Source organism: Haematobia irritans, chromosome 5 (genome assembly GCF_050003625.1).
Source record: "Haematobia irritans isolate KBUSLIRL chromosome 5, ASM5000362v1, whole genome shotgun sequence".
Classification (NCBI taxonomy): Eukaryota; Metazoa; Arthropoda; class Insecta; order Diptera; family Muscidae; genus Haematobia; species Haematobia irritans.
Genome location: NC_134401.1, coordinates 10,326,973 through 10,349,446, shown reverse-complemented (window position 1 = coordinate 10,349,446; position 22,474 = coordinate 10,326,973). Strand labels below are relative to the sequence as shown.

The 22,474-nt window shown below is 26.9% G+C and overlaps 1 protein-coding gene across 3 annotated transcripts in view; it reads right to left on the bottom strand.

The window, feature by feature from the left end:
• trpl (transient receptor potential-like) overlaps window positions 1-22,474 on the bottom strand; it is a 70,736-nt gene that overhangs the window by 28,042 nt on the left and 20,220 nt on the right. For 2 of the 3 annotated variants that reach the window (XM_075309914.1, XM_075309912.1), the window contains 2 exons: window positions 21,023-21,171; window positions 2,361-2,598 (listed from right to left, as the gene is read on the bottom strand). In XM_075309914.1, the coding sequence (XP_075166029.1) occupies window positions 2,361-2,598; window positions 21,023-21,171 (387 nt within the window). Of the gene's footprint in view, window positions 1-2,360; window positions 2,599-21,022; window positions 21,172-21,519; window positions 21,535-22,474 lie in introns of all 3 variants that reach the window. The other variant, XM_075309913.1, reaches the window with a different exon arrangement.

Below are 22,474 nucleotides of genomic sequence, written 5' to 3'. Positions count from 1 at the left end.
AGAAAATTTTATCAAAATTTTGTTTCTATAGAAAATTTTGTCAAAATTTTATTTCTATAAAAAAAAATTATGAAAATTTTATTTCTAAAAAAATTTTGTCAAAAAAAAATTTTTTTATGTAAAATTTTCTCAAAATTGTTTTTCAAAAAATTTGTCAAAAACTTTATTTCTATAGAAAATTTTATCAAAATTTTATTTCTAAAGAATGTTTTGTCAAAATTTCATTTCTCTGGAAAATTTTGTCAAAATCTTATTTCTATATAAAAATTTTGTCAAAATTTTAGTTTTTATAAAAAATGATGCCAAAATTTTATTTCTATAGAAAATTTTGTTAAAATTTTATTTTTGGAGAAAATTTAGTTAAAATATTTTTTTTTAATGATGTCAAAATTTTATTTCTATAGAAAATTTTAATGAAAATTTTATTTCTATAGAAAATTTTGTCAATATTTTTTATTTTATTTAATAACATTTTGTCAACATTTTTTTATGTAAAATTTTCTCAAATTTTTTTTTCTAAAATTTTGCCAAAAACTTTATTTCTATAGAAAATTTTATCAAAATTTTATTTCTATAGAAAATTTTGTCAAAATTTCATTTCTCTGGAAAATTTTGTCAAAATCTTATTTCTATATAAAAATTTTGTCAAAATTTTATTTCTATAGAAAATTTTGTCAAAATTTTATTTTTGGAGAAAATTTAGTTAAAATTTTATTTCTATAGAAAATTTTTATGAAAATTTTATTTCTATAGAAAATTTTGTCAAAATTTTATTTCTATAGAAAATTTTCTCAAAATTTTATTTCTATAAAAAATGTTGTCAAAATTTTATTTCTATAAAAAAATTTATGAAATTTTATTTCTGTAAAAAATGTTGTCAATTTTTTTTTCTATGCAAAATTTTCTCAAATTTTTATTTCTATAGAAAATTTTCTCAAAATTTTATTTCTATAGAAAATTTTGTCAAAATTTTATTTCTATAGAAAATTTTCGCAAAATTTTATTTCTATAAAAATTTTCCAAAATTTTATTTTTATAGAAAATTTTGTCAAAATTTTATTTCTATAAAAAATGTTGTCAAAATTTTATTGCTATAGAAAATATTCTTGAACTCTTTTCTAGGCCAGCAAATTGGCATTCCAAAGATTTTAAATTATTTTATACCACAGCTTTGGATTTTTGAAAAGAAAATCTTTAAAGATAATGGAGCTTTGTTCCAAAATTTACTGCTGTTCTTGATTCTCAATCTTTTAAAAATAGAATAAACCAGTTAGTATGCAAAAATCTTTGTAAAAGAAGCAAGAGTTAAAAACTTCTTGGAACATAATTTCTTTTTTATATATATCAACAATTTTGTCTCCCTATTTCCTTATCTCCTTAACAAGAACTCTAATCAACAGAGCCCTCAAAAAATTGATGACATCAAGAATGAATGACTTTGAAAACCTGCAACCAATGCTTCCGGCATAATTTCCCTAACGCACCTGTTATAGCATGAAAGTGCAAAAGAGACATCATTAAAACGTCAACGTTTCCAAAAAAAAAACCAACACAAATTAAATTGAATTTTCTTTACACTCTTTCCGAAAAAAATAGAGGGAGCGAGGAGTGTGCATCAAGACTACCTCTCATTCCTCCCCTCTGTGGAAGTCAAAACCATCTTTCTACCCAAGAGCCATAGACAAGCAGTCATAAATAAGAATAATGATGATTGTACGAATATAAAAATGAATCCAAAAAGGGAATGCTCATTACAAAAGCTGAGCAAATTATTATCCTCATGCTCCATCAGTTTAGTGCTTTTTCGAGCAACAAGAAGCTAATGCAAAAGCAAAAGCAAAAGCAAAAAACACAAAATAGCAGGAAGTTAATATTGGCTTGTAGCCTTTGGCACAGCTTGAAGTGGATATAACAAAGAGAGCTTAATAGCCTAAGACTTTATTGCAGCTTGCAGGGGTGAGGAGAAGAGAGGTGAAAGGGAGAGCTCTAAACAACCAGCTTTGGTAACAAACGTGCCTAATGACTGATGTCTAATTAAAGATTATTCCACAAAGATTTTCCCCCTCATCCTCAAAATCACATTTCCCCCGCCTACCCAAACAAACCAGAAGAAGACAACAAGTACTTGAAATTGTGTTACCATTTACCACAAAGAACACAAAATCAACTTCCGCATTATGGATGCCTGGAGAATAAAACAAACAAAAAAAAAAAACCGCAACACACATTTCAACATATGGGAAATATGAATGTGTGCCTGTATGAGTATATGTATGTTTGTGTATAAGTGTACTTATGAGAATGATAAGACACTCCGATTTCTTATCATTTCCTTTGTCTCTAACTCTCTGTATACTTACATATAGGTCACCTTCTTTGTATATCAACTCTTCATGCTCCAATAAGAGTTCCACTGCCTCGACAAATTCAGCATTGATGGCATGAAGTAAGGCATCCTTAGTCTCAACACCCATTATCACTAAGAGTTCCACCATTTCCAAGTTCTCATTGTCAATGGCCAAAGTAAGAGCACGACGACCCAAAGGATCCATGCAATTAATGTTAATATGATTTTTTCGGTGGGCTTTTTGAAGAATTCTGGCAAAGTAAGAAAAATTTTAAAATTAAAAAAAAAATCAAACATTATTTAATATATTCTATTAAAATATAGAGTACTTTGTCTATTAAAAAAATATTAACTCCCCCAGCAAAACCAAAATCCTCATACGTTCCCGCTTCTACAGCTTTTTACAAGCGGTAAATTCTGAATTTAGACACTAACCCTTAACAAAAAAATTGTATGACACTTTACGATAAGTTATGTAGTTTATATGAGACCACCCTTTCATATTTTTGTTTTATAAAAAAAAAAATAATTTTTTTAAAAATTTTCTCTGTAGAAAGAATTTCTGAGGACTTTTGGCTTTAAAGAAAATTTCTTGAAAATTTTGTCTTTGGGGAAAAATTCTTGGAAATTTTGTCACTAGGGAAAATTTTATAAAAATTTTGGCTTTCGAGAAAATTTTTTAGAAATTTTTTTCTTTGGACATAATTTTGTAATAATATTTTTTTTTTTTTTTTTGGTTCAAAAAAAATTTCGTAAAAGTTTAGTTTTTAAAGAAATTTTCGAAGATATTTTGTCCTTAGAGAAATTTCTTACAAAATTTGTCTTTAGAGAAACATTCTTGAAAATATTGTCTTTGGAGAAAATTTCTAAAAAAAAAATTGTCTTTGAGGAAAATTTGGAGTAAATTTATTTTGAAAATTTGTCTTTAGAAAAAATTTAGAAACACATCCTTAGAAACATTGGAGCCACTGTGGTGCAATGGTTAGCATGCCTTGCATACACAAGATCGTGGGTTCGATTCCTGATTCGACATGGAATCGGGCAGCACTCAATGATAAGAGAGAAGTTAACCAATGTCGTATCACAATGGACTGAATAGTCTAAGTGAGCCTGATACATCGGGCTGCCACCTAACCTAACCTAACCTAGAAACATTGTCTTAAGAATAAATTTTGTCTTTAGAGGATTTTTTTTAGAAATTTTGTCTTTTGAGAAAATTTTGTAGAAATTTTTTTATTTTGAAAAAAGTAAATTTCGAAGAAATTTCATCATTGGAGAAAATTTCTAAGAAATTTCATCCTTAGAGAAAATTTCTAAGAAATTTTGTCCTTAGAGAAATTTCTAAGAAATTTTGTCTTTAGAGAAAAAAACTCGATAACTTTGTCTTATTACATAGAAAATTTGAGAAATAATCATAGAAATTTGGCTTTTAGGGAAACATTGTCTTTGGAGGAATTTTTTAAGAAATTTTGTTTTTAGAGGAAATTTCTAAAAAAATTTGCATTTATAGGAAATTTTTGTCTTTCCAAAAAAATTCTCAGAAATTTAGTCCTTAGAGAAAATTTTTAGAAATTTTGTCTTTACACACAAAAATTTTTTTTTCTGATTCAATCACCAAATTAATTGATCCAATTAATTTTTTAATTGAAATGTCTTCAATCACGAAAATGATAGTATCAATCACAGTTTTAATTGGGCATAGAAAAAATTCTTGATTAAAAAATTAATTGATTTTTTTCAGCAAATTTCAATTAATTTTTTAATTGATTCAATTAAAAATTTAATTGATGTTGATTGCAAAGCTCAAATAATTTATTAATTAAAAAAGGTAACTATTTTTAATTACTTTCTGAATTGGCTTAAAGTTTTTATTTGGATTAACAAATGATTGGTTGAAATACATTTTTCATTAAAAATTATAAAAAAAATCAGCACTTTTTTTAACTGAATTAGTCTTCCGAATTTGATTAAATAGTTAATTGTATCAATTAATTTTTTAATTAAAAATTTTAAAATGTTCAATCATTGACTTAATTAACTTAATTTTCTATCATGATTAAAAAGTTAATTGTATCAATTAATTTATTAATTGAAAAAATTTTCAACTTCAATTAACTTTTTAATTGGAAATATTTTGGTGATATTTTTTTCTGTGTAGAGAAAATATTTTAGAAAAATTTTCTTCTTCTTAAAAGCTTTGTCTATAAAGCAAATTTCTTAGAAATTTTGTCTTAAGAAAAAATTCTCATTAATTCTAAATAATTTTGTTTTTGGAAAACATTTTTTAGAAATTTTGTCCTTAGAAAAAATTTCTTAGAACTTTTGTTCTTAGAGAAAATGTCTTAGAAATTTGGTCCTTAGAGAAGATATCTTCGAAAATTTGTTTGTAGAGGAAATTTCTTAGAATGTTCGTCTTCAAATTTCTCTAACAAAATTTAGAAAAACTCTAAAAAAATTTGTTTTTGGAGAAAATTTATTAGAAATTTTGTCCTTAGAGAAAATGTCTTAGAAATTTGGTTTCTAGAGAAAATTTTTTAGAAATTTTGTCTTTAGAAAATATTTTGTAGTAATTTTGTCAGTAGAAAAACTTCTTAAGAACTTTAACTTTAGAGAAAATTTTTGGAAAGTTTGTCTTTGCGGAAAAATTCTTGGAAACTTTGTCTGTAGAGAAAATTTCTTACATACTTAGTCATTAGAGGCAATTTAGAGAAAAAATTGGGGAAACTTTGTCTTTAGAGGAAATTTCTAAGAAAATTTGCATTTATAGGAAATTTCTGTCTTTAGAGAAAATTTCTAAGAAATTTTGTCCTTAAAGAAAATTGTCTTCATAGAAAATATTTAAGAAAATTTGTCTTCAGAAAAAGTTTCTTAAACACTTTGAAGCAAATTTCTTAGAAATTTTGTCTTAAGAAATAATTTCTCATTAATTCTAAACAAAATTGTCTTTGGAAAAAATTTTTTAGAAATGTTGTCCTTAGAAAAAATTTATTAGAACTTTTGTTCATAGAGAAACTGTCTTAGAAATTTTGTTCTTTGAGAAAATGTTTTAGAAAATTTGTCTCTAGAATAAATTTCTTAGAATTTTCGTCTTTAGAAAATATTTTGTAGAAATTTTGTCAATAGAAAAATTTCTTAAAAATTTTGTCTTTAGAGAAAATTCTTAGAAACTTTGTCTATAAAGAAAATTTCTTACAAATTCAGAAAAACTCTAAAAAAAAATTGTCTTTGGAGATAATTTCTTAGAAATTTTGTCCTTAGAGAAAATGTCTTAGAAATGTTGTCTCTAGAGGAACTTTTTTAGAAATTTTGTCTCTAGAAAATATTTTGTAGAAATCTTATCAGTAGAAAAATTTCTTAAATATTTCGTCTTTAGAGAAAATTCTTGAAAATTTTGTTATTTTGGAAAAATTCTTGGAAACTTTGTCTGTAGAGAAAATTTCTTACATATTTTGTCATTAGAGGCAATTTAGAGAAAAAATTGTTGGAACTTTGTATTTAGTGAAAATTTCTTCAAAATGTTGTCTTTAAAGGAAATTCTTGAAAAATTTGTCTTGAGAGAAAAATTCATAGAAATTTTGTCTTTAGAGGAATATTCTTAAAAATGTTGTAGTCAATGAAAATTTCGTAGAAATGTTGTCTTTAAAGGAACTTCTTGGAAAGTTGGTCTTTAGAAAAAATTCTTAGAAATTTTGTCTTTAAAGAAAAATTCTTGGAAATTTTGCCGTTAGAGGAAAGTTTTTGGAAATTTTGTCTTTAGCAGAAATTTCGTGCAAAGTTTGTCTTTAGCAATTTCTAGAGAAAATTTCTAAGAAAATATGTCCTTAGAGAAAATTTCTTAGAATATTTTCCTTTAGAAAAAAATTCTTAGAAATTATGTCTTTATAAAAAAAAAATTCTTATTTTATTTATTTATTGTTTATTTTAATCATACAGTAAATGTATGATAAAAAAGGGAAAAGTAGCATTGGCTGCTAAGGCCATCAGCTAAAAAAATTCTTAGAAATTATGTCTTTAAAGGAAATTCTTGGAAATTTTATACTTAGAGAAAAATTCTTAGAAATTCCGTATTTAGAGAATCTATTTTATATATCTTGTCTTTAGAGAAAATTTCTTGGAAATTTTGTCTGTAGAGAAACTTCCGTGGTAATTTTGCTTTTAGAAAAAAATTCTTAAAAATTTTTTCTTCAGAAAAAAAATTTTCGAAATTTTATTTTTAGAGAAAATCCTTGGAAATTTTGTCTTGAAAAAGAAATTTTAGGAAATTTTGTATTTAGGGAAAAATTCATGGAAACTTTGCCATGGAGGAAATTTCTTAGAAATTACGTCTTTAGCAAAAAATTCTTGAAAACATTGTCTGTAAAGGAAATTTCTTAGAAATTTGGTTTTAGAGAAAATATCTACACTCTCAAAAAAAACGCTTCTGTAACATATAACCAAAACGCATTTAGCTTCAAGCATATATATTTTCAGGATTGGCCCAAACAAAATATTGTTTGTATTATTCAATCATATTATGTTTCACCTTAGGGCATACACTGGTAGAAAAAATTTTAATGAAATTTTCTTTATGTAGATATATTTTTAAGGCGACAATTGGTTACTTCCATTATTTTACTTGCAGCATACTCTCTAGGTCTCTCTTTCTAAACACATAAATTTATAGGCTATTTCTAAATTAATATATGTTCGCATCTAAGCATATTATATTTACAAACATTTTATGTCCCAAACATAATATGTTCTAACATACTATCATATATACGTCCCAAACATGTTATGCTAGTTTATGAACATTATATGCTTGCACTCAAAAATATTGTGTTAACAAATTTGAGTTCCAAACATATAATTTTTACACCCAAACATATGAAAACTAGTCTTTTTCGTCCGTGTAAGAAATGTTGTCTTAAGAGTAAATTTCTGGGAAATTTCATCTTAAGAGGAAATTTCTTGGGCACCTTTTTGGACCCTTTGTCTTTAAAAAGAAAATCTTAGAAATTTTGTCTTTAGAGAAAATCTAACCTGATCCTTTACATACGATTTTTTGCAGAAATCGATCATATGGTCACAAATGAGATAACTTATGTTTTGATATATGACAGAAAACTTTGCAGATATTTTGTCTTTAGAGGTAATTTCTTTTTGATTTCTTTGGAAATTTCTTAGAAATTTTGTTTTTATAGAAAAATTTATATATACTTTATCATTAGAGAAAATCTAAGCTAATACGTCTCATACGATTTCCTCTTTCATTTATAATACGTCTCATACGATTTTCTGTTTTAATATCTGACAGGAAAGATGGACCTTCTCTTACACGATTTTTTTAGAAATTTAAAATTATCTCCACATTACTTGATATTTTTGGGGAAGGCAGTTCTGCGACAAAAACTCGGTACTTTCTTTTAAATACTACATGGGATGGTAGACCCTCACTTGTCCGACATTTTGGATATATTTTTAAAACTCTTAACTCTTTTGGTTGCCTTCAATATCACAAAGGACGTAGAAGGAGGTCAACCAGAAAATATAGTCAACTCATCAGTGACTGAGAAAGGGTAAATCCCCTTCAACTGGCTACAAAAATTAACGACCAGCTTCGGATTTACTTCCAACTTCTAGTAAGAGCCCAGAAATATAAACTCCATGTTCAATTGTTAATTGTCTAAAGATCAGAGCCTTCTATGGATGTGCAAAAGTTCCGGGAGCCTTTTTCTGCATACCCGATTTTTCACTAATTTTATGAAAATTTGTTCGACTGGTTTAGTCCTACCAATTATTTTGTCTTTTTTACCTTTTCCATTGAATATAAGTCCCATTATAATGCCAGAAATCCCATTATAATACAAGCATAAAACTTCATATGCATGAAAATTTTCAACAACAAAAAAAACTAAAAATAAATAGAAAAATTAGAAAATGTTCATTTAGATTTGCTCCATACCCCGTAAACACCAGACCCATTAAGTCTTCTCATTTAGCTTTTCTCAGTCTTTTTGATAGCTTAGGAAAATTACCATTCAATATTTGAGCCAATTTCAATCCTCATTAACGAAATTGTCAAGAGAAACCTAGGAAACTTTGTTTACCTACTTTGCCAATTTAATTGTAGTTCGTAAGTTCGATGCCATTATTGGCTTGGAACAACAAAAAAAAACAAACCAGCATGTCAGTACCATATTTGCTGGTTTACATAAAATTCTAGTTCATAAGTTACCAATATACTTTCCGTTTCCTCCACCATCACCACCACCTTTTCACCCACATTCAAACCATTTGCCTTCATTCGATCAATAGAAAGTTTAGAATCAATAGAAAGTTCGACTAAAAATTTTTGTTCATTTTTTTTTTTGCAAAATATTTGTATGTCTTTTTGGGTTCTTATATTTTGTTGACTTGAAAAACTTTTAATTAGATGCCTTGTGGCATGGAAATGAGTGCAGAGGGGAACAAAATCGACCAAAAGCTATAAAACTGTAACCAGCATCATTTCCATGCTTTATGAATTAAGGTGGTATAAATATTATTTGTTTCTCTGCTTTAGAGAATGTTGACAGAAAATCAATGTTTACAGGGGCCAACTTCTCTATGTAAGAATAATGTTGTCATGACCACTGATTGAGGAAGGTAAATATTAATTGCCCAGAATATTTGTGAAGGAGAAATAACAAAATAAAATGAACCTGGAGCAATGTATGCTAAATACACATTGAAAAATAATTTCATAAAATTTCATTTGTTTAGAAAATTTCTTACAAATTTAGCCTTTAGAGAAAATATCTTAGAATTTTTTTAGAGAAAATTTTAGAATTTTCTTTTCAAAGAAAATTTCTTGGAAACTTTATTGTTAGAAAAAATTTCCCAACAATTGTGAATTTGTTTTTAAAATTGGTCTTCACAAGAACTGTATAAAATTTTGTTGTTAATGATAATTCAAAGACATTTCCTTTATAACTTGCGTTCCAGCTTGCGGAGGTGAATGCTGCCGAAGATTTCGGTATCATAACTGGCAATGAATTTCTTATGGGAAGTAAAATTCTCGCAACAGGTACTCACCGGCCTTTAGGTTTTTTTTTTGTTTATACCAAATTTATTGGAAATTTTGTTTCTGGAAAAATTTTCTTAAAATTTTGGATTTATAGACAATTTTTCGGAAATTTTGCTTTTCGAAAAAAGTTCTTAAACATTTGATCTTTGGAGAATTTTTTTAGCAATGTTGTCTATTTTTAATTTTTTTTTAATTTTAGCCTTTACAGACATTTTATAATTTTTTTTGTGTTAGGGATACTTTCTTACAATATTTGTTGTTAAGAAAATTATTATTAAATATAATATTGATATTTATTAGGTATAAGAAAAATTTCTTATAAATTTTGTCTTTAGAAAAAAAAATCTTAAATATTTTGTGCCAAAAAAAAAATCTTATAAATTAAGAAAAGGTTTTGTCTTTAGAAAGAAAAGAAACAAAATTAAAATGCTGGCTTTTGAGAGAATTTTTTTATTTTTTAACTTTGTCATTCCATTTGTAACACATCGAAATATTGCTCTAAGACCCCATAAAGTATATATATTCTGGGTCGTGGTGAAATTCTGAGTCAATCTGAGCATGTCCGTCCGTCTGTTGAAATCACGCTAACTTCCGAACGAAACAAGCTATCGACTTGAAACTTGGCACAAGCAGTTGTTATTGATGTAGGTCGGATGGTATTGCAAATGGACCGTATCGGTCCACTTTTACGTATAGCCCCCATATAAACGGACCACCAAATTTGGCTTGCAGACCCTCTAACAGAAGCAAATTTCATCCGATCCGGAAATTTGGTACATGGTGTTAGTATATGGTCTCTAACAACCATGCAAAAATGGGTCCACATCGGTCCATAATTATATATAGCCCCCATATAAACTGACCCCCCGATTTGGCTTTCGGAGCCTCTAAGAGAATCAAATTTCATCCGGCTGAAATTTGGGACATGGTGTTAGTATATGGTCTTTAACAAACATGCAAAAATTGGTCCACATCGGTCCATAATTATATATAGCCCCCGTATAAACCAATCCCCAGATTTGACCTCCGGAGCCTCTTGGAAGACCAAAATTCATCTGATTCAGTTGATATTTGGAGCGTGGTGTTAACATATGGTATCCAACAACCATGCAGGAATTGGTTCATATCAGTCCATAATTATATATAACCCCCATATAAACCGATCTCCAGATTTGACCTCCGGTGCCTTTTGGAGAAGCAAAATTCATCCGATCTGGTTGAAATTTGGTACGTGGTGGTAGTATATGATATTTAACAACCATGCCAAAAGTGGTCTATATCAGTCCATAATCATATATAGCCCACATATAAATCGATCCCTAGATTTGGATTTGGAGCCTCTTGGTACGTTTAGAAGAAGTTTATACGCAAGCCATGGTGGAGGGTACATAAGCTTCGACCAGGCCGAACTTACGGCCGTATATACTTGTTTTTAAATATTTTGTACTCAGAGATTTTTGTTTGGAAACTAACTCCCATATTCATAAAAGTTAACATGAACTTTAAACCTACTATTACCATACAAATTCGTTCGATAAACTGTCAGTAAATTATTATGAATATGGGCATAAGTCTTTAGAGAAAACTTCTACGAAATTCTGTCGTTAGAGAAAATTTAGTTTTTTTGAGAAAATTTCTTAGAAAGTTTTTGTCTTTAGAAAGAATTTCTTAGAAATTTGTGTCTTTAGAAAATTTATTTTAGAAGTTTTGTTTAGTTAAAATTTCGTAGATATTTGATTTTTAGAAAAAAATCCTTGGCCATTTTGTCATTAGAAAAAATTTTTTAAAAGTTTTACTTTAGAGAAAATTTCTTAACAAATTTAAAGAAAATGTCTTAACAATTTTTGCTTTGTTAAATTTGTTTGAAATGTTTCTTTAGAGAAAAATTGCCTCAGAGAAAATTAATGGAAAAAATTCTTAAAAATGTTTCCTTTAAATAAATTCTTGAAGAAAATTCTTGGATATTTTTAGAAAGTTCTTGTTTTGAGAGAAAATGTATTATTTAGAGAAATTTTTTTTGAGAAACTTTCTTAGAAATTTTGACGTAGACAAAATTTTGAGAATATTTGGAATTTAGAGACATCTTTGTAAAAGAGTTGGCTTTAAAAAATTTTTTGGATATTTTGTATCAGAGTAAATTTCCTAGAAATTCTGTCGTTAGAGAAATTTCTTAGAAAGTTTTTGCCTTTAGTAAAATTTTTTAAAAAGTTTTTGTCTTTAGAAAGATTTTTTTTATTTTAGATAAAATTTCGTAGTTATTTGAAATTAAGAAAAAAAAATCCTTTAACATTTTGCCGTAAGGAAAAATGTCTTAGAATTTTTACTTTAAAGTAAAATTTCTTAAAAGTTTGGTCCTTCAGGAAAATGTCTTAGCAAATTTGGCTTTGTTAAATTTGTTTGAAATGTTTCTTTAGAGAAAATTTGCCTTAGAGACAAACAAAACAAAATTCTTGGATATTTTGTGTTTAGAGAAAATTCTTGAAAATATTGTTTTGATGGAAAATCCTTGGACATTTTTTAAAAATTTTTAAAAATTTTTGAAAATTTTGTTTTTTTGAGAAACTTTCCTAGAAATTTTGACAGTAGATTAGGTTGGGTTATGTGGCAGCCCGATGTATCACTTAGACTATTCAGTCCATTGTGATACCACATTGGTGAACTGCTCTTCTTTTGACAGTGGACAAAATTTCCAGAAAATTTTGACTTTAGATAGAGATATCTTTGTAAAAAATTGACTTTAAAAAAGTTCTTGGAAATTCTTGGATATTTTGTATTTAGTGAAAATTTCTTAGAAATTCTGTCGTTAGAGAAAATTTCTTACAAAATTTTCCTTTACAAAGAACTTCTTAGAAATTTGTGTTTTTAGAGAAAATTTTTTAAATGTTTTATTTAAGATATAATTTTGTAGATGTTTGCTATTTAGAAAAAAAATCCTTGAACATTTTGTCATTAGAAAAAAATATACTTAGAAGTTTTCCTTTAGAGAAATTTTCTTATAAAAATTTGTCTGTAGTGAAAATTTCTTAGAAAGTGTTTGTCTTTAAAAAGAATTTTTTAGAAATTTGTGTCTTTAGAGAAAACTTTTTAGAAGTTTTATTTTAGATAAAATTTCGTAGTTATTTGAAATTTAGAAAAAAATTCTTGAACATTTTGTCATTAGAAAGTAATATACTTGGAAGTTTTACTTTAGAGAAAATTTCTTAGAAATATGGTCCTTGCAGAAAATGTCTTAGCAATTTTGGTTTTGTTAATTTTGTTTGAAATGTTTCTTTGGAGAAAAATTGCATCAGAGACATTTCATGGAAATGTTGTATTTGAAAAAAAAAATCTTGAAATTTTTTCATTAAAAAAAATCTTAAAGAAAATTAGAGAAAATACATGGATATTTAGTGTTTGGAGAAATTTCTTGGAAATGTTATTTAGAGAGAAAATTCTTGGACATTTTGTATAAAAAAAAACAAAATTTGTAAACTTTATTTTTTTTTAAGAAAGATTCTTAGAAATTTTGACGGCAGACAAAATTTGCAGAAAATTTTGCCTCTAAAAAAATTCTTGGATATTTGGAGAAAATTTTTTGAACTTTTGTCTTTAAAGAAAATTTCTTAAAAATCTTGTCGAAAACATTTTTCAGTTTCTTACAAATTTTGGCGGTAGACAAAAATTCCAGAAAATTTTGTCTCTAAAAAAATTCTTGGAAATTCTTGGATATTTTGTATTTAGTGAAAATTCTTTGAAATTTTGTCTTTAAAGAAAATTTCTTAAAAATTTTGTCGAGAATATTTTTCGGAAATTTTGTCGTTAAAAAAATTATCAAAATTTGTCATTAGGGAGAATTTCTTGTCAATTTTGTATTTAGAAAAAATTTCTTAGAATTTTTGGGTAGATTTTTTAGAAATATTATATTCCGAGAAAATGTCTTCGATATATTTGATTAGATATATTTCATTAGATTTTTTGATTTTAGAGAAAATTTTTACGAAAATTTTCGTCTTTTGAAAAACTTTCTTAAAAATGTTTTCTCTAGGGAAATTTATTGGAAATTTTTACATTAAAGAAAATTTCCTATATGTTTTGCCTTTAAAAAAAATGTCAGCAAAATTTGGTACTAAAAAAATTTCGTAGAAATTTGGTACTAAGAAAACATTGCGTAGAAATTTGGTACTAAGAAAACAATTCGTAGAAATTTGGTACTAAATTTGGTACTTAGAAATTTCGTCTTTGGTTAATTATTTTATTTTTTTTTCATATTTTTTTGGGAAGATCTTTTAAAGAAATTGCCAGTAGATAAAACTCTTGGAAATTTTGCATTTAGAGAAATTTCTTGATATATTTTATTTTGAGAAAATTCTTGGAAAATTGGTCATTGGGGAAATTATAGAAAAATTTCTTGAAATTTTGTATGTTGATAAAATTTCATAAAAATTTCGACTTTCTCTAAAATTTGTCTTTAGACCAGCAGATTTTTTTTTTTTTTGAGTTTTTGTCTTCTGAGAAAATTTGTAGAATTTTTCGAAAAATATCTTGAAATTTTGTGTTTTGATAAAATTTCATAAACATTTTGACATTCTTTGAAATTTGACTTTAGAATTCTCTATTAAATTCTCTCCTTTGCCTTTAGATTTTTTTTTAATATTTTTTTTTTCGAGAAAAATTTCTAAAGATTAAAAAATTCTGTTTTGATAAAATTTTCTCTAGGGAAAGTTCTTGGAAATTTTTACATTAAAGAAAATTTCTTATAAATTATGCCTTTAGAAAAAATATCAGCAAAATTTGGTACTAAGAACAAATTTCGTAGAAATTTGGTACTAAGAAAACATTTCGTAGAAATTTGGTACTAAAAAAAAATTTCTTAGAAATTTCGTCTTTGGTTAATTATTTTATTCTTTTTTTCATATTTTTTTAGGAAGATCTTTTAAAGGAATTGCCAGTAGATAAAACTCTTGGAAATTTTGCAAATTTCTTAAAATATTTTATTTCGAGATTTTTTTTGGAAAATTGGTCTTTGGTATTTTGATAAAATTTCATAAAAATTTTGACTTTCTTTAAAATTTGACATTAGACCAGTAGATTTTTTTTTTTTTGAGTTTTTGTCTTCTGAGAAAATTTGTAGAATTTTTCGAAAAATATCTTGAAATTATGTGTTTTGATAAAATTTCATAAAAATTTTGACTTTCTTTGAAATTTGACTTTAGACAGAATTCTCTATTAAATTCTCTCTTTAGATTTTTTTTTTTTTAATTTTTTCTTTCGATAAAATTTTTAGAAATTTTCTGTTTTGATAAAATTTTATAAAAAAATTAACTTTCTCTAAAACTTGACTTTAGACATAATTATCTATTAAATTCTTTCCATTGCCTTTAGATTTTTCTTTGGATTTTTTCTTTTGAGAAGCATAATTCTCTATTAAATTCTTTCCTTTGCCTTTAGATTTTTTTTTTGATTTTTTCTTTTGAGAAAATTTTTAGAAATTTTGCCTTCGAATTTTTTTAGATATGATTTCTTGAAGATTTTATTGTTAGAATTATTAAATTCTCTCTTTAGATTTTTTTTTTAATTTTTTCTTTCGATAAAATTTTTAGAAATTTTCTGTTTTGATAAAATTTTATAAAAAAATTAACTTTCTCTAAAACTTGACTTTAGACATAATTATCTATTAAATTCTTTCCATTGCCTTTAGATTTTTCTTTGGATTTTTTCTTTTGAGAAGCATAATTCTCTATTAAATTCTTTCCTTTGCCTTTAGATTTTTTTTTTGATTTTTTCTTTTGAGAAAATTTTTAGAAATTTTGCCTTAGAATTTTTTTAGATATGATTTCTTGAAGATTTTATTGTTAGAAAAAAAAAATCTGTATATTTTGTCTTTAAAGAAAATTTTTGGAAATGTTATCTAAAGAGAAAATTTTTTTATAATTTTGTCGTTAGCAAAAACTTTTTTTAATGTTGACTTTAGTTAAAATTTCTTAGAACTTTGCTTTTGGAGTTTTTTTTTTTTATTTCGGAAATTTTTAACATTTTTCTTTAGTCATCGTTTTTGTTGTTTTATTTTTCAGTCTTGCTTCGAAATGTATTTACTATTGTAATGATGATAAATGCATGTTTTCTTAGAGTAAACCTGTAGAAATTTTGCCCTTAGAGAAAATTTCGTCTGTGTAGATTTTTTTTTTAAATTTTGTCTTTAGAAGAAATCGCTTAGAAATATTGCCTCCAGGGTAATTTCTTAAAACATTTACCTTGACGACTTTTTTCCTTGAACATTTTAGTTAACAACAAATTATTTATAAAATTTCCACGAATTATGTGTTTGAAATACGAGGCTTTAAGTGCCATTTGATTTTGTTTTTATTCAAGCATCAAATTCTTTTTAAATCACTTTACTTTCCATAGAATACTGTAATATTGAAACTAATTGAATTAATAAAGGTTAAGAACCCAACGAAAAATGAATATCAGAAATAGAAAATAATTTCCATTTTCTTTGTTGTGGTCAGCAAGTGGTACTTCAGGTTTTTCCTGGATATTTCAGACCACCTTCTGCTTAGTAATTAAAGAATGTTGCGATGCTTTTTCAATTTTACTATAAATATTTTTCGGGAAATTAAACCACAACAAAAATTTTAAAATTAAAACATAAAAATAGGTACAATCAAGTTACCTAGTTACGATTCATAATACTTGTAAACGTTTTGGAGGAACACAGGTAAGAAGGAACTTTTACGCATTGGCACTCAAGGTCAGGGTCAAAAAACTATTGAAAATTTCCTCCTGTTGATATAAATCTTATAGCCCCCTTTAGACTATCCTCAAAAAAACCATTTCAAACCTTTGATAAAAAAAATACATTGTCAGCCTGCTCCTTAGATAAGATAAAATTTGTGTAGTTTTTTTTTATAAATTGTTTCCACTACAAAGCTCAAGGGTTTTCTGAACCTCACTAGAGGTGCACATGTTAGGTTGAAGGTTACAAATCCTTTTCAAAAAGATAAACAATGTTAATGTCTCACTGCTGACCAACAAAATTTTTTCCTCCAGCACATTCGATATAAACTGAATGTTATCCACTACAAAATTCAGGTGTTGGGTGTGGATTTGTGTGTCCCATATAGACAAAGGAGAGACTACTAAACTAACACTTCAGGTTATGGTCCTGAGTTTTCGTTTAAACATTGGTTTATGTTTTTGCTTTTGGGGTATTCTTGTTTGACTCACAAAAGTTTGTCACATAATTTTCAAATTAAATTGTTAAAAAAAATCTAACAAAAAATTCTAACAAAAACTGAATTTTTCAGGTACCTTTTTGTTAACCTTTTTTGGAATCCCTCTCCAACAGACGACATATTTATTAAGCAATAATGACAAAGCTTAAATATTCATTGGGTTAAGATAAACAAAAGATTTCCTCTACTTACATTCTTGGAGTATTTAAAATTCAGGTCATGAAAGGTAAAAGACTACAAACTACATAAAAATCCTAGTCAATGAAAATGGAGTATTACGGATGTAAGAAGATTTGTTCTGGCATAGATATACGAAATAGAAGATTAAATTTATGACAGCAAAAATGTAAAGTTTAATCTTAGACACCTGTAAACATGAAAATATGGATCAAAGCTTAAGATATTCCCAAGTTCCCTTCTTATGGAAATATAAATAGAATCGGACTGCACTCGTTCTCTTGGGAAAAATTGGGCACTATAAATGAAAATGAAAATGACCCTCAAAACCTAAATGAAGGAGGACACGAAAAACTGATGTGGAAAACAAAACCAAAATTTTATGATTTTTGTGTTGAAACCTTATTTAGGTTTTGAGGCTTATTTCCCCGGGACCCATATTCATAGATTCTGATGTGGAAAACAACACCAAAATTTTATGATTTTTGTGGTGAAACCTCATTTAGGTTTTGAGGCTCATTTCCCCGGGACCCAGGTTCATAGATTCTTAAAATATTGCATTTTTTCGATATTTTTGGAATTTAATTCTTTAAGAGATTGTTTTTAAGAATTTTTCTTTTCATAAAATTTCCTAAAAATGTAAAATATCTTAGAAATTTAGCCTTTAGAGAGAATTTTCTACTAAATCATCTCTTTCCTCTTTAGAGAAAAGTTCTTAAATTTTTTTGTCTTTTGAGAAAAATTTTAGACATTTTGACTTAACATAAGAGAAATTTTCTCGAAAATTTGGTTTTTACAAAAACACTACAAATGACCAACAAAATAAATAAATAAAGTAGGACCTCAAAAAATTATATGGAAACAAGTAAGGAAAGTCTAAAGTCGGGCGGGGCCGATTTTATTATACCCTGCACCACTTTGTAGATCTAAATTTTCGATACCATATCACATCCGTCAAATGTGTTGGGGGCTATATATAAAGGTTTGTCCCAAATACATCCATTTAAATATCACTCGATCTGGACAGAATTTGATAGACTTCTACAAAATCTATAGATTCAAAATTTAAGTCGGCTAATGCACTAGGGTGGAACACAATGTTAGTAAAAAAATATGGGAAACATTTAAATCTGCAGCAATTTTAAGGAAACTTCGCAAGAGTTTATTTATGATTTATCGCTCGATATATATGTATTAGAAGTTTAAGAAAATTAGAGTCATTTTTAGAACTTTTCGACTAAGCAGTGGCGATTTTACAAGGAAAATGTTGGTATTTTGACCATTTTTGTCGAAATCAGAAAAGCATATATATGGGAGCTATATCTAAATCTGAACCGATTTCAACCAAATTTGGCACGCATAGCTACAATGCTAATTCTGCTCCCTGTGCAAAATTTCAACTAAATCGAAGTTAAAAATTGGTCTCTGTAGTCATATGAGTGTAAATCGGGCGAAAGCTATATATGGGAGCTATATCTAAATCTGATTCGATTTCAACCAAATTTGGCACACATAGCTACAATGCTAATTCTACTCCCTGTGCAAAATTTCACTTAAATCGAACCAAAAAATTGGCCTCTGTGGTCATATGAGTGTAAATCGGGCGAAAGCTATATATGGGAGCTATATCTAAATCTGAACCGATTTCAACCAAATTTGGCACGCATAGCTACAATGCTAATTCTACTCCCTGTGCAAAATTTCAACTAAATCGGAGTTAAAAATTGGCCTCTGTGGTCATATGAGTGTAAATCGGGCGAAAGCTATATATGGAAGCTATATCTAAATCTGAACCAATTTCAATAAAATTTGGCACACTTGACTACGCTACTAATTGTACTCCTAGTGCAAAATTTCAACCAAATTGGAGTAAAACTCTGGCTTCTGAGACCATATTAGTCCATATCGGGCGAAAGATATATATGGGAGCTATATCTAAATCTGAAGCGATTTCTTCCAAAATCAATAGGGTTATATTCTGAGTCAAAAAACATACTTGTGCCAAATGTGAAGTCGTTTGGACCAAAACTGCGACCTAGACTATTATTACAAAAATTTGTCCAAATTTTATTTCTAAGAAAAATTTGTCAAAATTTTATTTCTATAGAAAATATTGTCAAAATTTTATTTCTATAAAAAATTTTGTCAAAATTTTATTTCCATAGAAAATGTTATCAAAATTTTATTTCTTTTTATAGAAAAATTTGTCAAATTTTATTTCTATAGAAAATTTTGTCTAAATGTTATGTCTATAGAAAATATTGTCAAAATTTTATTTTTTATAGAAAAATTTTATTTCTATAGAAAATATTGTCAAAATTTTATTTCTATAGAAAATTTTGTCAAAATTTTAGTTCCATGGAAAATTTTGTCAAAATTTTAGTATTATGGAATATTTTGTCAAAAATTTATTTCTATAGAAAATTTTGTCAAAAATTTATTTCTATAGAAAATTTTGTCAAAATTTTATTTCTGAAGAAAAATTAGTCTAAATTTAATTTCTATAGAAAATTGTGTCACATTTTATCTTTGTAGAAAATTGTGTCAAAATTTTATTTCTATAGAAAATTTTGTCAAAATTTTAGTTTCATGGAATATTTGGTCAAAATTTTATTTCTATAGAAAATTTTGTCAAATTTTTATTTCTATAGAAAATTTTGTCAAAATTTTATTTCTATAGAAAATTTTGTCAAAATTTTATTTCTACAGAAAAATTTGTCAAAATTTTAATTCTATAGAAATGTTTTGTCAAAATTTTAGTTCCATGGAAAATTTTGTCAAAATTTTAATTCCATACAAAATTTTGTCAAAATTTTATTTCTATAGAAAATATTGTCAAAATTTTATTCCTATAGAAAATTTTGTCAAAAATTTATTTCTATAGAAAATTTTGTCAAAAATTTATTTCTACAGAAAATTTTGTCAAAATTTTATTTCTATAAAAAACTTTGTCAAAATGTTATTTCTATAGAAAATTTTGACAAAATTTGCTTTCTATTGAAAATTTTGCCAAACTTTTTTTTCTATAGAAAATTTTGTCAAAAATTTATTTCTATAGAAAAATTTGTCAAAATTTTATTTCTATAGAAAATTTTGTCAACATTTTATTTCTATAGAAAATTTTGTCAAAATTTTATATCTAAAGAAAATTTTGTCAAAATTTTAGTTTCATGGAATATTTTGTCAAAATTTTATTTCTATAGAAAATTTTGTCAAACTTTTATTTCTATAGAAAATATTGTCAAAATTTTATTTCTAAAGAAAAATTAGTCCAAATTTAATTTCTATAGAAAATTGTGTCACATTTTATCTTTGTAGAAAATTGTGTCAAATTTTTATTATGATAAAAAAATTGTCACATTTTATCTTTGTTGAAAATTTTGTCAAAATTTTATTTCTATAGAAAGTTTTGCCATATTTTTATTTCTGTAAAAAGAATTTGTCAACATTTTATTTCTAATTTGTTTCAATAGAAAACTTTTTTCTAGTTTTTATTTATAGCATAAAAACGATAGTGCTTCTGCCCATTTAACCCTTTAACTTCGCCCTATTTATAAGACCACTAATGTAGAAGTGCAAATGTGGAAAAGAAATTTTCCACAAAAAAAAGAAGATAAATTACTTTCACACACAAACACCTCTTGGAACAAAAACACCTAGTCTAAAAAACTCTATAAAAAAAATTTCTCGCTTGTTCTTGAGGCGAGAAAATACACAATGAACCATGCACTAACAAAAGTTCTACATATGGGGTATACTTCATCTCAGCCTCAAATCCAGTTTTTAAAGCCAGTTTTCTTGCAAAAGGAATGTAAAAGCATAAATGAGAGTACGAACAAGAACAGATATTTCCTGCTACTAGGCAAATTGAAGCAAAAGAAAAACCTCAACGCACATGTTTAGTAATTTGGAAATGGAAGCCAGAACATAAGCACAGTCTTCCTTTTTTCGGCTTAGAAATGTCCTGTGGTTAATGCAACTTTATTCAGAAGGTAACTTAGTGGTTTTTGGAGTCTTTTAGCTTTACAACAATGTATCTTTTTTCCAAGGAGTTCATTTATGGAACTACAATGGAATGTAAATCTTAAATTGGTACGCAAATATGTACAGCACAAATTAAATTTTTTTAAATAGAAAATAATAATCTGGTCATTTTTCTTTCTATTAAAATCGAATATTTTATTTTTCTTAAAAAATGCCGCCAAATAATTACAAAGAAAAAACCCTTGAACTTACCTTCTTACATTCGCTATATCACCACGTTCCACAGCCAATAAGAATTTCTTCTCCTCCAATTCTAATGGTTGTGGCAAACCAATTGGCAGACTACCATGTTTGATGGTTTGAGATGAACCACCTGCTGGCTGCCCGATAGCAGGGGCCACCTGATTTGCGTTAATTTTGGTTGGAAATGCCAACACCATATATGGTTAGCACCCCGGTCATAATAAAGGTAGATTGGTAACCAAACGCACACACATAGTCATTGTGAGAGAGAATACCGTTATCCCAACGAGAATACAGGAGTCCATTCAAGTATGATTTGGTACAAGAATTAAGAGACACATTTAAAAAAGGAAGATAGAGAACAAGTCAAAAAATGTAATGAGAATATGTAACACAATTCTTGTAAATTAGGGTGAATTAAACAAATTAGTTGTATACTAAACATTTTAAATTTATGCCAATTTTAACAATCTACCATTAAAGTAAAATAACATTCTGATATTTACATTGTAGATATTAGACTGAAAGCAAGAAGAATAAAAAAGAAGATACAGAAAAATAATATATTACTCAAATATATATTTGAATTTATAATAGCCAATATGATTGATGCTTTTGGTTAAGTAAATACGGCTGAAGTTCAGCCAGGCCACATCCAAAATATATTACAGAGAAGCGTATTAGTTTTATGAATATAATCCCATACTTAAGGTGCGTATGATTAATACAAATAAAAACAAGTATATACGGCCGTAAGTTCGGCCAGGCCGAAGCTTATGTACCCTCCACCATGGATTGCGTAGAAACTTCTACTGAAGACTGTCATCCACAATCAATTTACTTGGGTAACACTTGCCGATGGCAAGGTATCTTATCCATACGTGGTATACATTAAACTAAAAAGGCCGATTAAACACGTATATAATTAAGTTTAAAGTTTCTATAGAAATAAAATTTGGACAAAATAAAATTTTGACAACATTTTCTATAGAAGTAAAATTTGGAAAAAATTTTCTACAGAAATAAAATTTGGAAAAAATTTTCTATAGAAATAAAATTTGGAAAAAAATTTCTATAGAAATAAAATTTGGAAAAAATTTTCTATAGAAATAAAATCTTGACAAAGCCTTCTATAGAAATAACATTTTTACAATTTTTTCTGTAAAAATAAAATTTAGGAAGATTATTTTTGGCTCGAGTGGCAACCATGATTATGAACCCATATGGCACAATTTTTGCAAATATGGCACCACGTTGCAAATTTCAACCGGATCGGATGAATTTTGCTCCTCCAAGACGCTCCGGAGGTCAAATCTGGAGAACGGTTTATACGGGGCTATTTAATTATGGACCGATGTGGACCAATTTTTGCATGGTTGTTGGAGACCATATACCAACACCATGTACCAAATTTCAGCAAGATCGGGTGAAATTTGCTTCTCTTTGAGGCTCCGCAAACCA